At 42.2% G+C, this 15,582-nt stretch overlaps 1 protein-coding gene across 1 annotated transcript in view; it reads right to left on the minus strand.

The window, feature by feature from the left end:
- LRRC1 (leucine rich repeat containing 1) overlaps positions 1 to 15,582 on the minus strand; it is a 222,710-nt gene that overhangs the window by 91,521 nt on the left and 115,607 nt on the right. Inside the window, exons 3-4 of the mRNA XM_075340301.1 lie at positions 6,440 to 6,518; positions 3,605 to 3,694 (exon numbers count right to left, since the gene is read on the minus strand). Of these exons, the coding sequence (XP_075196416.1) occupies positions 3,605 to 3,694; positions 6,440 to 6,518 (169 nt within the window). The remainder of the gene's footprint in view (positions 1 to 3,604; positions 3,695 to 6,439; positions 6,519 to 15,582) is intronic.

Below are 15,582 nucleotides of genomic sequence, written 5' to 3' on the forward strand. Positions count from 1 at the left end.
GCTCTGTATAACTGCAAGATCTGCAGCAGAGAAAAAGTGATTTTATCAAAATGACAGCAAACAATTCATCACTGGAATCAGGGTCTCTACATTGTTCTGCTCTCAGATGGGGGAGCAAAAATCGGGTGACAGATTCCCTTAAATGAAAAAAAAATAAATAAATAATGACCATTTAAAGAAAGAAACAGGGACCATTTTAAAATTTTGCACATATTTCATGACCACACATGCGCTATTTTGAAGAATTTGCAGTAGAAAACAGGAAGGAATACCACGAGATGGAAAAGGATTTGAAAAACACTGCAAATGATGAAATCGGAGCCTTTGTTCTTTATTTCATAACTCCCATATATCAAGTTTTATTCTGGTCATATTTCCTGGGAAGGAAACAAACAGAGCACAGCAAAAGGAGTTTTCTTTTTTTCTCAAATTTACTGCAAAATAAAACCTTGCTGAGAGCAATAACAGGAAGGCTAAAGTGTCTACCAACCAGGACAGAAATCTGTCAACTGAACGCTAAGCGTCAGACATCTGCGTTAAGCCGGCTATAGGCACAGCGCAGCCTGAAATCTGCCAGCTAGAACGCTACTGAACTGCTGCTCTACAGCTTCTGCAATAAGAATACCACCTAATAGGCTGGGAAGAGGGATCACAAGTCTTGTACGGAAATATTACAAAAACACGCAGCGTGAAATACTAACATCGAGCTTTAAAAGCAAAAAGGAGAAGGAATCTGTCTTGCATTCAATTCAGGATTTATCCCCACTACTGCATTGATTAATTATCTGCAGAATAGATGATGGGTGTTTGATCCCATGGAGCCCACCCATCACCCCTTTTATCCTGACATTCAGGACCACGCTGATCGGTCATGTGTGGTGCCCCACCACTAAACGTCTACAGAACTGATAGGAGGCAGTCTAAAGGTACCGTCACACTAAGCGACACTCCAGCGATCCCACCAGCAATCTGACCTGGCAGGGATCGCTGGAGCGTCGCTACACGGGTTGCTGGTGAGCAGTCACACAGGCAGATCTCACCAGCAACCAGTGACCAGCCCCCAGCCAGCAGCGACGCGTGGAAGCGATGCTGCGCTTGGTAACTAAGGTAAATATCTGGTAACCAACCCGATATTTACCTTGGTTACCAGCGCACACCGCTTAGCGCTGGCTCCCTGCACTCCTAGCCAGAGTACACATAGGGTTAATAACCCGATGTGTAGTCTGGCTATGTGTGCAGTGAGCAGGGAGCCGGCACTCGCAGCGTGAGAGTGGCGGACGCTGGTAACGAAGGTAAATATCGGGTAACCAAGGAAAGGGCTTCTTGGTTACCCGATGTTTACCTTGGTTACCAGCGTCCGCAGAAGCCGGCTCCCTGTTCACTGCACATTCAGTTGTTGCTTTCTCGCTGTGAAGCACACATCGCTGTGTGACAGAGAGCAACAACTAAAAAATGGTCCAGGACAATCAGCAACAACCAACGACCTCACAGCAGGGGCCAGGTTGTTGCTGGATGTCACCCACAGCGACAACACTTGCACCATCGCTGTTACGTCACTAAAGTTGTGCCTCAGCAGCGATGTTGCTAGCGATGTTGCTTAGTGAGACGTGGCCTTTATAGAGTGCTTGGTTGTTTCCAGGTGACCCTTACACCTTGAATGGAAAGATAACCAATAACAATTCTTCTTTAGAAGGGGCTCTAGCAGCACAGGATGAGGTGCCCATGCATCATGGCGGGCCTAATCCTTTATATTCACCTTTCCACCTGCTTGTTTTCCCTCAATCTCCACCCTCCCCTCTGCTGTGATTGACAGCTCTGGCTTTATTGAGCCAGAGAAGGGCAGAGATCAATATAAAACCTGCAAGTGGGAAGGTGTATTTAAATGATTAGCCCCGCCATGATGCACGAGCGCCAGGACTTGGTGTGAACAGTCGTCCTGTGCCGAGTGCATCTCATACTTCAAACCTTGTGTTACATAGATAATGGACACACTGTAGCACAACTGGTAATGTCGCTCATCTGAAAAAAATAAATATGCCCAAAAAAATAGTCAATTACTTGCAATTTAAGTGATCCATGCGACCGTACAACTTTATAAAAAAATTGTATGAAAGTAGTCTGGTCAATGAACCAAGCCCATTATAGCATAGTTTCATAGGGTTTAAGGTAGAAGGTACACTTAAGTCCATAGAGTTCAATCCCCGACCTAACCTAACATGTTAGTAATATTTTGGGTACATGGACAATGCGACTCCTGGTGGCCAGACAATCGAAACCCAACATCCCAGACTGAGCACAGGCAGGACAACCGCAGAAGATCATAAGTGGAACACTTAGGACTGAAAACAAAATAAGGATATGGGGCACTTAAGCTAAGCAGTCCTCTTCAGTTTCCAAAAGACAAAGGGTTGTGTTAAAGGGTTTTTTAATTTCAGATAACCCCTGTTCCTTGACTGCAGTTTGTTTTATAAAAAAAAAATATATAATAATAATAATAATAATAATAATAATAATAATATTGTGCTCTATTCTTCGAGTCTAGGCCTAAGTCTCCACTGCTGCTCCAGATTTCTGTTATTGTATGCAGCGCTGACATGTCATCTACACTGCAGACAATCAGTGAGCTCATCGGTTCCGAGTGCCATCAACTCGCGCAGAGCTCAGTTATTGGCTGCAATGCTGGCGACATGACGTCAGCGCTGTAGACAATAGACTCCAGGAGCAACAGCGGAAGCCAATAGAAAGAGCAAAGGACACTGTTTTCATTAATATAATCTGTACTTGGGGAGAAGACCCAAAGACATCTTTTAATGTAAGACTCACACAATCACAATGCAACAGAATTCTTTGTTTGTACAACAATTTCTGGTTTGAGCACAAGTCAAAATAACCACGCTATGGCATAAATAATGCGGCTACTTCAGCTCACGAGACCTAAACAAGCCCTATCTGAGAGGGTGAGATGCTACATGGACAAAAGAGCCATACACGATCAGAAAAAGACAAAACAAAAAAAAAAAAACAAAAAAAAAAAAACACACAAAACAACAACTTCACAGAAGTTCATACACACACACTTCTCCCTTGGAGAAGACAAGGGAACACATACATTTACATACTAATAATAATAATTTTATTCATTTATATAGCGCTATTAATTCCATAGCACTTTACATACATTGGCAACACTGTCCCCATTGGGGCTCACAATCTAGAGTCCCTATCTGTATGTCTTTGGAATGTGGGAGGAAACCGGAGTACCCGGAGGAAACCCACGCAAACACGGGGAGAACATACAAACTCCTTGCAGATGGTGCCCTTGGTGGGATTTGAACCCAGGACCCCAGCGCTGCAAGACTGCAGTGCTAACCACTGAGCCACCGTGCCGCCCGTAACTCATGGTTATTCTATGTAGGGCCAGCAGCACAGTATCCAGAAACATACAATATGGGAAGACTTGTAGATTTCACCACAAAACACATTCAGACCCATCTCATGACAAGTGCATTTATTAAGAGCTAAAAGGGAAAAATAGTCAACATTTCCATTATTTTTTCTTGCCAACTCTTATCTTGCTCAGCCACAAAACAGCAGAAGTACTTACTTTCCAATGTTTTCAGGGAGTGCCTGCAGTGAGATATCATTAATGGAAAGGCAGGTGAGGCTCTCTAGGTCAGGAAAACTCTCCGGTAGCCTAGATTGCATGAAAGAAAATACATGCCATTTATCAGCAAGTCCTCGAAGCAGCACATTATGGCACAGAAAGCTAAAACACTTAGAACAAACAAGTCTCTACGGCTACAATCATTGTCTTGGCACATATATATGATTCAAAAGGTCTTCATTGATGTTTAAATAGAAACTTGCCCAGTTGTATAAAGTAAACTAATTCAGTAGGGAAAAGGTCAGTGTATTGGATAAGGCATGAATCTTCCAGGTAGGGTCCTCGGAAACGGAGCCCCAATCCAAAAGAATATCGGGCACCATGGGGGAAGTCTTAACAAGTAACCATTCCTCTTTGATAAAATCATCTACTCAGACTTTGGTGTCTTCTCCAATATTGTAATACCGCTTGCGTGAGATATATCATAGAATGATACGTTGGTTCAGTGCCACAATGTGGGATGGAGATCTCGAAAGTAGACGTGCGACTAGCTGAACATGAAAACAGAAGCTATTTCTAACATGACTGACGGAAATAGAGCTACTACACAACACGCCATGTTGTCAAGGATGTCTAAACCATTCTAAGAGGTATGCGGGTGATACAACACTAGGTGATAAGCCAATAGCATTGGGAGAGTTATTAGACCAGGAGTGGGGAGGAGGGATGTAGGGGGTGGGGGGGGGGTAGACCAGCTCGACAAGCTACATATTCCCTTGGAGAATATTGGAGTCTCGGTTCCCAATGGCTTGAACTATAGAAACTGATTTTAGGTCCTACTACTGAACTGCGAGAGTTTTTTTTTCTTTTGTCTTTCATTCACATTACACATCTATTCTAACATCATGAGGAATATTTATGAAGCAAAATGCATCAGAATTTTGGTGCAATTAGTTCTAATGTCTTTAATGACTTGATGCGCTTTAGGACTTATGGACAAAGTGGTTTTGTCTGGGCGCTGCATAGGAAGGAAGCAACAGACATAAAATTCTAGGCCCCATAATGATGATATTGCATCACAATAATTCAGAAACTAAAGCACAAAGTTAAAAAGACAAATATATAATTAATCGGCAATTGATCAATTTCAAACCTTCAAGTGAATCTCCTGTCGGTGGCTTTTTTCCGGTGCGGTGCCCAGACAAAAGCGCTTTTTCTTTTCCAATAAATCCTCCTTTCCGGACTGTGCGCAAACAGTCGGAGCAGCTCAGGCACAGGGAGAGCCTTAATGCTGTTCGCTATGGTTGTGCGGGATGTGCACAACCTTAAAAGGTGAACGCATCAGCCCTGTTTGTCTGTTTTTTCTACTTGTCTACGTTATCTTTTGTCTCATCCGTTTTTGTGCTTAAGATCCTTTTTACAACTTGTCCAATTAAGGGGTGTGGAGTTGTGAAAAGGGCGTGGCTTATCTGAAAAGCATGGCGCAACATACAGAACACTGCCAAAAATGAGCCAAAATTGTGGCACACATTTGTGACATAAAGTAAAGACCCTAAAGCACATTAGGCAAACGTCGGGGAAGCCCACAGTTATTGGGCAAGTTGGCCGGCAGTGTAATGTGTATGGGGGCCTCCTGACTCTTCCCTGACAGATGATGCTGAATGGAAATAAGGATCTGGCACATCTGATGTTACACTACTAATCCTTTTCAATGAGATAAGATCTCACCAAAGGCTTTAAACACAAGAATGCTTGCCAGAACAAATCCTTCAAGGTCTGGAGAAGTCAGGCTAGCTAGCTCGAAGCCAAACAATGGTTCGGCTGCCAGTAGTCTATGGTGCAATTTTGTACCTCATGAATAAGTTTTGACGAGCTACAATTAAGTTATATTTTAAGATTTTCCCTGTGCTAGAGTTCCCGGATATAATTTTGCATAAAGCAGCTCATTTATGGAATACATCTTTTCATCAAACATAAGATGTAAAAATATTTTTAAATTTGACACACTATAAAAATAATTTTGAACAAGGTAAAAATCTTGATAAAAAGTGCCAGCACCTAGTCTCCTAGTCTGTAGTCAGACATTGTCAGACCCATCCGGATCACTAACAAAGTGATGTACAACTGCACAACACTGATTTGTACGATCAGCTCATAACAAAAAAGAGGCAGCAGACCCCAATGTGCACCTCACATTCAGCTCTCTGGCTTGCGCTCCAGCGGTTAGTCTTGGAAATGTTGCCGCAAGTGTAATCTTGATTTAGATCTGTTCTCCCTGTGGCATGTCCTGTCTTCGGGCAGTAGACTGACAACTAGCCATCAGGTACAAGCTTTCATCATGCAGCAGTGCCAGACAAAGTGAGACGGGGAGCTCAGAGGGACTACGCAGCAAAGTACAAAGCCGGGGGTCTGCTGGCAGAACATACAGATCCAATTGCTGTCAGGTAAGCATGCTGCCGTCACTCAGTGATATGAAGTAGTGCCCCTCGTTTGCAGTATCCATCGCTTGACAATGACATTTAATTGTACAATGTAACCAATGATCAAACACAGTAGTCACTGAGCGCTACTCCCTTCAGTGTTATGCCACAAATTAAAAAAAGTGCAATTTGCGAGAACTGAAAAATGTGTACTTTGGGTCATGCAATTGTCTGTGCTTGGTTGCGGTCTGCTTTCTCAACCCCCCTTATAACAGGATGGATGTGTTGCAAGTTAAATGTAGGTGAATTTTCGGTGCTTTGTGTTCTTCTAACGTTTTTAACATGCATAAACAAGGCATACTTGTAATCTCTCTTCAAAAATTATGTAAATTAAAATACTGTGACGAGCGCTTACCTTGTGAGTGGGTTTCCACTGAAATCAGCTACTTGGAGTTCTTTACAAAATGAGATGCTCTCTGGAATTTCAGGAATATCTGAAATATATTTCACATAAAAAAAAAAAGTGAGCCTCTGACCATACTTGCCATTTTTCTGTATTAGAAGAACAGCCTCTAATTAACCAATTATAGTCCTATCATTTCTAAACAAAATAGGATTACAGTTTTGTATATATTGGTCAGAGCCTTCCAAGTTGGGGGCCATCAAAGAAACGTTTGTGCTTTCATGCAGCCTCCAGATGAAAAGTATGTCCGGTCTGTCTCCACAAAATGGTTCTCAGAAATATGAGAGCTGAAACTACTCTTTACTTTGGATTGTCCAAAGAGGATTCAAACCATCCATTATTAACATTTATCAACCAAGAACATTTGGCTTTAGGACACTAAACCGGTTAGAGTGGTATGAAGACTGTTGACCAAATCTGTCAATTTTGGCAAGACCAGATGACCATCTAATGTTTAGGACTCGAGGGCCTCCCAACCCTTCCGGCATCTTCTACGGAGATAGGTTGCCGGCAGAAGAGTTTGATAGCAGCCTACTCCTTTTCTGGGACCACATTCATGACCAACAGCTGTCTCATATGTACGGTCAAGGTTTCAGGTGACCGAAAAAGGTTCATAATGAAGTCAATGACAACATAACAATTCTGCCATTTACACCAGCCTTATGGTATCATTCTTCAGAAAATGTGTGAAGGAATTTACTTTTCCATTTATCAGGTTATTTCACCTGCTATTCAGGAGCACAGAGCAGCCTTATATCAATCCTTATAATAGAACTCATGTATTATTCACTACCGTAGACTGACATTTTATATACTGAGATCAAGATGCAATAATTCACCATCCTAGGCAGATGATTTGTTTTACAAGACACGGCATTAGAAACTCTAAACAGCCTTGGAAGCTTTTCATCTTTCAATATGCCCAAGTTCTGAAACAAGTGTCCACTCAGAAGAGAACATTACATGTGAATACAAAGCCTGAAAATAAAGTCTCCCGATGTAGACCAGATGTTCTAGGGCATATGCTGGAGAAATTTACGCACAACCAAAAGACGAGTACTTAATCCTAACTGCGTCATGCAATGAAACCCAATGCAAAACAAGGCAGGCTAAGGATAATCCAGCCGGCAAAGGCAAAGATTTCTGTTCTAAATACGGCTCAGTTTCCCATTTTAATGAAGAATTGGTCAAAAATAGATAAACCTAAAAGCTTCTACTATCCAATAAAGTATATTTGTAAGCTTGATTAATAGACACAATATTTAATCACTAATGTAAATATTTATGCCAATGAAAATAATCTATATGTTAAACAGAACAATTAAAACCGTCCACAGACAGCAATTCTGAATCAATGAGATCTTTATTAGATTCAATGCAAAGAGACTGCATTTCTTCCTACGAAGGGAGCCTGGTTTGTACAGTAGTTATGTGCCGACAACTACAGGCAGTTTGTTCACCTCTGGTGAGGCCAAACATTTAAAGGGAATCTGTCAGCATGTTTTTGCTACCTCATCTGAGAACAGAATGATGCAGTCAAAGAGGCCCTGAATCTAACAATGTACCACTTGGATTACTGGAAACAGCAGTTGTGACACAATCTAAATTTTTAGGTTTAGTCACATAGCAGCGTCCAGAAGGCTGTCCCCACACACACCAGGCTCCCAATAGAGATTGTATATTAACAGTGGGGTGTCAATCACAGCAGGGGGCATGCTGGACTGCCATGCATGCAAGTTACTAGTCCAGTAGTGATAAGGGTACTGCTACTTAAACAAACAAACTTACCAAATAAACAAAAGATCGACACTGAAAAAAAACAGGTATTCCTGAACCTTCTGTGTTAACCCTTGCAGCATGATGATTTCAGCTTATATAGTAAAAACCTGATAAAAAGTTTCTTTAAGTGCACCTTCCACTTACCTGGTCTATCTCCACCATCACTCTTCTTTGATTGACAGTTCTGGCTTTATAGAGCCAGAGAAGAGTGGACATGATGGAAAACAAGTGTAGGTGGGAAGGTGCCACGCCAATGGTCTGCCAAGTGCCTCTATTTTGTTTGACAGAGACACTTTAAATGTATAATGACTAAAAAGTAGCAGACCTGTGGAAGTTCTGGTACGCCAGGTTCAGCCGAACTGTAGGTAAAGTTGAGCTCGGGACCTGAACTTCATTCTGGAGCACAAACTCCACATAAGCCAATGATTTGGCAGTTCGGCTATCTGCCACATACAGCCAGCCATAAACAAAGCCTTTCAGGGGGAAGGCAGGTTTTGTTTTTGTATTTTATTTTTTTGGGACTCCCTACACCCGAAAATGTTGTTTTCACCCCCAATGAGAGCCATTAACGAGAGTACCGAGCACCCTGATGCTCGACCGAGTCATTTGCATACATAGAGCACCCAAACTCCAACTTTTTTTTTTATTTTTAAAGTCTGTGTTTGGTACTTTAGAGTTTGGGTTAACTCATCTCTAATAATGCGAACATACAATGATGTTGTAAGGTAAAAAAAATAAAAAAAAAAAAGGAGTCTTCCAATGCTACAGTATTTCCCCGAAAATAAGCCCTAGCAGGAATTTTCAGCATTTTCGGTGTAAGGTTTAAATTAAGCCCTTCTCTGAAAAGCCCTGGTCGCGGTTTAAAAATGAAGTGTCCGTGCAGCTAAAAAAGTTAAAGAATACTGCAGGACACTTCATTATAGACAGCAACCCAGAAGAAAGAAGAGAGAAGACCCCATAATAATACTCACCAGACACAAAATGGGAGGATCTGCAGTGGAATGCGCACACACACACACACACACACACACACACCTGGCGGTACCAATTGCTTCAGGCTAGCAGGTGAACCTGGGAGCAGTGCAGTGGAGCGCGAGGACCTGTAGTGGAACGCATGGAGGACACGGTGATAGACGTGTGTGTGCACGCAATCTGATGTATGTGAGTATCAGCCAGAAACAGGGGAGGACCGCGTGGAGCATACATGGTGGGAGCGCCCACTGCAGAACACAGGAGGACCTGGGAGTGACGCAGACACCCAGGGTCTGGTAGGTATAATTCTCCTGCGAAGGTGGGGGGGGGGGGGTAATCACTTTTTTTTTTTTTTTAAAAGGGGGGTGGGGTAATTTCCCCCAACCGCGTGTCCATCAGAGTAAGCCCTACCCCAGAAATTATACCTAGTGCATTTTTGGGGTAAAAAAAAAAAAAAAATTATATATATATATATATATATATATATATATATATATATATATATATATATATATATATATATATATATAAAAAAGACAGCAATGTTTTCGTGGGAAACACTGTACTCTTAAGGCTGTGGCCTCACGGGGATTACTGCGATTCCCTCGCATGACACTCGGCTCACGCTGGCAGTACAGCAGAGCAGAGTGTCATGCGAGTGTCCCTACGACTGAGGTCCGACCGTGCGAGTGGACCTCAGCTGCGGGGGGCGGGCCAGCACTGCGGAGGGGAGGGATTTATCTCCCTCTCTCCTCCGTAGCCGGCTATTGCCATTCTCGCCCTGCACTCGTGGTACACCGGTGCGATTCTTCTCTCGCCCCATACACTTGAATGGGTGCGAGAGAAAGTCTCTCATTACAATCGCAGCATGCTGCGATTGTTTTCTCGGTTCGATTAGGGCTGAGAAAATAATCGCTCATGTGTGCTGACACACAGGCTAATATTGGTCCGAGTGGAATGCGATGTTTTATCCCACTCGCACCGATTTTTATGCCGTGTGTCTTAGGCCTTACCAGCTGCTCTACACTCCTGATACACAGAAGGTGTCACAAGTTGTTGATAGATATGTAATGTTCCTTCGCTTGGGAAGAACTGGTGTATCTAAAATCTAGTGATATTAGCATCTCTGTAAAAGTACAAATTCATCATAAGCTCACCAGACATCAATACACATACAGGGACTATCTGCTAAACAAGTGAAATTCGAGCATCACATAAGGGATGTATATAAAAAAGAGCAAATAAGTTAAAATAAGCTAAAATTATTTAGTTCCGCCTCTAAGAAATGATGCTAAAAATTTCTAAATCTTAAACTTCAATCACCAACTGAAATATATGTAATAGATGGAGGAGACTGAGAAGGTGTGACATTATATAAGGGTTAGTGATATATTGAGAGCGCGCCTCTTCGTAAGTGCAGCCACTGATCATCTGGACAGCTCCTGGGTCCTGAAGGAAATTTAGTACTTCAAGTGTCTGAGCAGCTTCTTAAACCTATAATATTCCAGATTATGGAAGATCATTATTATTGTAGCTGTTTGAAGCCCAATTCAAGGTTTTCCTGTTTTCTTCTTTCAAACAATACACATAAAAGGGCCCTGAACACTACAATTAGGAGCCGCAATCAACCCTGGAACAGAACCAAGAATATGGGATTAAATTTGCCATAAAATGGAGGCTCAGGCCGCTTATTAATGGCCATGTACAACTTACAAAAGCCTTAAAATAAGTAAAAAAAAAATAAATAAATATAAAATTAAAAAAAAAAAAAAGAACTGCATTTTGTCTTAAAGGAGACATTTGAGCTTGGATATGAAGTACAATATATGGACAGCATATTATAGAGCCAGAGAAGAAGGGTTGATTTATATATTGTTTTGCGGAAATCAATTCAGCATAACTAGTATTTTATTCATTAAATGTCTTAACATTCTGGGCTTAGAAGTCAAGTCTGCGCAAACAGAGATCGCTGTCAATCACAGATTAGGATCAGCCTTTTAACCCCTTATCGCTGAAGCCTGTTTTCTCCTTCATAACAGTGCCGAATTTTACAATTCTGACCAGTGTCACTTCATGGGTTAATAACTCTGGAACACTTCAACGGATCCCGGTGATTCAGAGATGGTTTCTTGCAACATATTGTACTTAATGTTATTGGTAAATTTAGTCAGATGTTTTTAGGTTGAAATTTTTTTTATATTTATTTGTAAAAACATCAGAATTTTGGGAAAAAATTCGCAAATTTCAAACTTGAATTTTTATGCCCTTAAGCTAGAGAGTTATATCACAGAAAATAGTGAATGAATAACATTTCCCACATGTCTACTTTACATCAGCGCAATATTTGAAAAAAATTTTTTGTTAGGAAGTTAGAAGGGTTAAAAATTTATCAGCAATTTCTAATTTTTCAACAAATTTACAAAACCATTATTTTGAGGGACTACATCCCATTTGAAGTGACTAACAGGCCTATATGACAGAAAATACCCAAAAGAGACAACTTGCACACCCCACACTGCTCAAAACCACATTCAAGAAGTTTCACCTTAGGTGCTTCACAGGAGTTAAAGCCATGAGGAAGAAAAAACATAAAAATCTTACTTTTCGAGCCTCAAATTTTACATGGTCATAAGGGTAACAGGAGAGTTGTTGTTCAATTACACTTGAGTACACAGATACCACATAAGTGATGGAAAACTACTGTTTGGATGCACGGCAGACCTTGGAAGGGTCAGCGCGCCATTTGACTTTTGGAACAGAAACTTGGCTGAAATAGATAAAACACCATGTCGCATTTGCAGACCCCCTTATGTGCCAAAATAGTGGAAACCTGGCAAGTTACTTTAGTTTGGAAACTACACCTGTCATGGAATGTGGAGGTATGTTGAGCACCTTGAACCAACAGGTGATTAACAGATTATTCTTTTTTATTTTTTTTTTTCTTACATTGAGCCGTAAAAATGAAAATTTTCATAAGGCTAAAAAGGAGAAAATGGACTGTACAATTTCTTTTGCAATTTCTCCTGCATATACAGATACCCCACATGTGGTGGAAAACTATTTTTTGGGCGCACGGCAGGGTTCAGCAGGGAAAGAGCGCTATTTGAATATTGGAGCGACATTTTGGCTAGAATAGATTGCAAACGCCATGTCACATTTGAAGAGCTCCCAACATGGCAAAACATCAGAAACCCCAACAAAGTGACCCCACTTTGCAAACTACACCTCAAGATATTTATCTAGGGTTGTAGTGAGCATTTTCCACCCTCAGGTGAGTCACAGAAATCTATAACATTAGCTTGAGTAAATGAAATATTCTCATTTTCCCCATACAATGTTGCTTTGGCCCCAGTTTTAATTGTCAAAAGGGGTAATAGGAGAAAACGAAAGGTACAATTCATTACACAATTTCTCCTCAGTTTCCCAGTACCCCATATGTAGTTGAAACCTACTTTTCAGGCACAATGCAAAGCGCAGAATGGAAGGAGCACCATATTATAGTGCAGATTTTGCTGGAATGGTTTGTGGGTGCCATGTCACATTTGCAAAGTCCCTGAGGTGCTAAAAAAAAAGCAGTCCCCAATAAGTGACCACATGTAACAAACTATGCTCTTCAATTAATTAATCTAGGGTTGCAGTGAGCACGATGACACCACATGTTGCTCACAGAATTTTATACTATTGGGTGGTGAAAAAGAATTAAGTTTCATTTTTACCACTTTTTTTAGTCCCAAGTTTTTAATTTTATAACAGCTAATAAAAAAAAATGGAGCACAGTTAGTGTTATGGAGTCAGTGTCCGTATAAAATGGACAGACTCAGACTCCTAAAATATATAATAAATTGTTTGCCGTAGTTCAATGCAGTATGTGTATTTTTTTCCATATGAATTTGGGAAAGTTACGAAATATCCTATAAATGTCTGATCTCAGGATCTAGGCTTTTAGTTGAGATGAATCTGTGCTGCACTTTATGCATATGATAAGTAGTGAAGCCCCTCTGTAGATTAGAAGAGAAAGGCACTGGAATGAGTGCCTGCAATCATCTCAGAACTGCTTCTCAGGACAAATTCATAGACTGCACAAAAGTACATTTTAGCTGAAAACGTTTTTTTTTTCCTATTTACTCCACATTAACAATTACATTTTTTTGTGTTCTAAACTTGTGTTCCAATAAATCCATTTTATGTTCTATCTAAAGAGCTTGATTATTGTATCATAGTAATGATGAAAAACCTGATACCATTTTACTACAGTAAATTAATCACTTAAACATGAGCCATGTATGAGGGAGTCAAGGAAATTGAGGGGTCGGATGTTTGGCTTACCGATGGCACAGCACTGCACACAGTTTGATGTGCAACATCTCCCGAGAACGCCAATACCCTACATGTAATTGGGAACTACTTACTGCCAGTCCTCCTTCTCCGTCTGTTATTACAGGAGAAGGAAGGGGGAGGAAAGACACGGGGGAGGAAAGACACGGGGGAGGAAAGACACGGGGGAGGAAAGACACGGGGGAGGAAAGACACGGGGGAGGAAAGACACGGGGGAGGAAAGACACGGGGGAGGAAAGACACGGGGGAGGAAAGACACGGGGGAGGAAAGACACGGGGGAGGAAAGACACGGGGGAGGAAAGACACGGGGGAGGAAAGACACGGGGGAGGAAAGACACGGGGGAGGAAAGACACGGGGGAGGAAAGACACGGGGGAGGAAAGACACGGGGGAGGAAAGACACGGGGGAGGAAAGACACGGGGGAGGAAAGACACGGGGGAGGAAAGACACGGGGGAGGAAAGACACGGGGGAGGAAAGACACGGGGGAGGAAAGACACGGGGGAGGAAAGACACGGGGGAGGAAAGACACGGGGGAGGAAAGACACGGGGGAGGAAAGACACGGGGGAGGAAAGACACGGGGGAGGAAAGACACGGGGGAGGAAAGACACGGGGGAGGAAAGACACGGGGGAGGAAAGACACGGGGGAGGAAAGACACGGGGGAGGAAAGACACGGGGGAGGAAAGACACGGGGGAGGAAAGACACGGGGGAGGAAAGACAGGCAGGCAGACAGGGGCGGAATAACTAGCAAAACCCTACCCATCTATTAGATATTCCGTTGAACCTCTCCTAAGATAACAGTGCATTTCACAAACTTTACTTCCCTATATTTTCGAAAGTATACATCCGATCTCACAACTAACCAAAGGTATGTATAGAATCAGCATAATAGTGCTAGTATAACAATGGTTTCAGTTTATATATGAAAATCCTGGTGGTTGGTCCTCTAAGTGTGCTTTAATAAAGTGGCTGGACTGAAAACCTACAATATGGACCCCCTACTCAAAGAAACTGAACTTAATACCAACAGAACAACCAGGTAGTTACTTAGTGGAAAAGTAATACCTATAAAACTACCTAGAAATAAATCAAATCAAATTTGAATCATAATTCATCTTTATTACAAGAAAAAACAAAATATAAAAATACTCAGCAGTATAAAATGTAGAAATAAGTACGTGGCACATGACAATATCTAATACAGTGGAACCTCGCTTAACGAGTAGCCGAGTTAGCGAGTATTTCGCTTAACGAGCAAAGCTTGCTGTAAATTTGTAACTCAGTTTACGAGCAAGCTTTGCTGTACAAGCAAAATACTCACTGCACACTCTTCTGGTTCCGTCCATCCACCGCGCTCTGACCTGCTCTTGCAGTCCACACAAACACACACAAGCACACACAAGACACACACAAACACACACGCACGCACATTATGCTCACCTTACCTCCATTCCATCGCCGGCCTCATGGTTCTTGTAGTTCACCGGTACAGGATGTGTATCGGGTAACCATCGCGATGAGGGAGGAACTTGCTCTGGCAGCGGCAGTTCCTCCCTCATCGCGATGGTTACCCAATACACATCCTGTACCGGCGAACTGCAAGATGCATGAGGCCGGCGATGGAACGGAAGGTAAGATGAGCATAATGTGTACCTTCCATTCCATCGCCGGCCTCAGGGTTCTTGTAGTTCGCCGCTACAGGATGTGTATTGGCAACCATCGCGACGAGGGAGGAACTTCCACTGTCAGCCGCTACTCAAAGGCAGCACACTGACCAATCAGATGCAAGAGTTTCCTGCCTTTGACATTAGCGCTCTGGCAGCGGAAGTTCCTCCCTCGTCACGATGGTTACCCGATACACATCCTGTACTGGCGAACTGCAAGTTCCAGGAGGCCAGCGATGGAACGGAAGGTAAGGTGAGCATAATACGTACGTACATACGTGCGTGTAATGACACAATAGGGGACCAGGATGGGACATTTAACAAGTTGTGGAACGAATTGTCT

The sequence above is a fragment of the Anomaloglossus baeobatrachus genome, chromosome 3 (genome assembly GCF_048569485.1).
Source record: "Anomaloglossus baeobatrachus isolate aAnoBae1 chromosome 3, aAnoBae1.hap1, whole genome shotgun sequence".
Lineage (NCBI taxonomy): Eukaryota > Metazoa > Chordata > Amphibia > Anura > Aromobatidae > Anomaloglossus > Anomaloglossus baeobatrachus.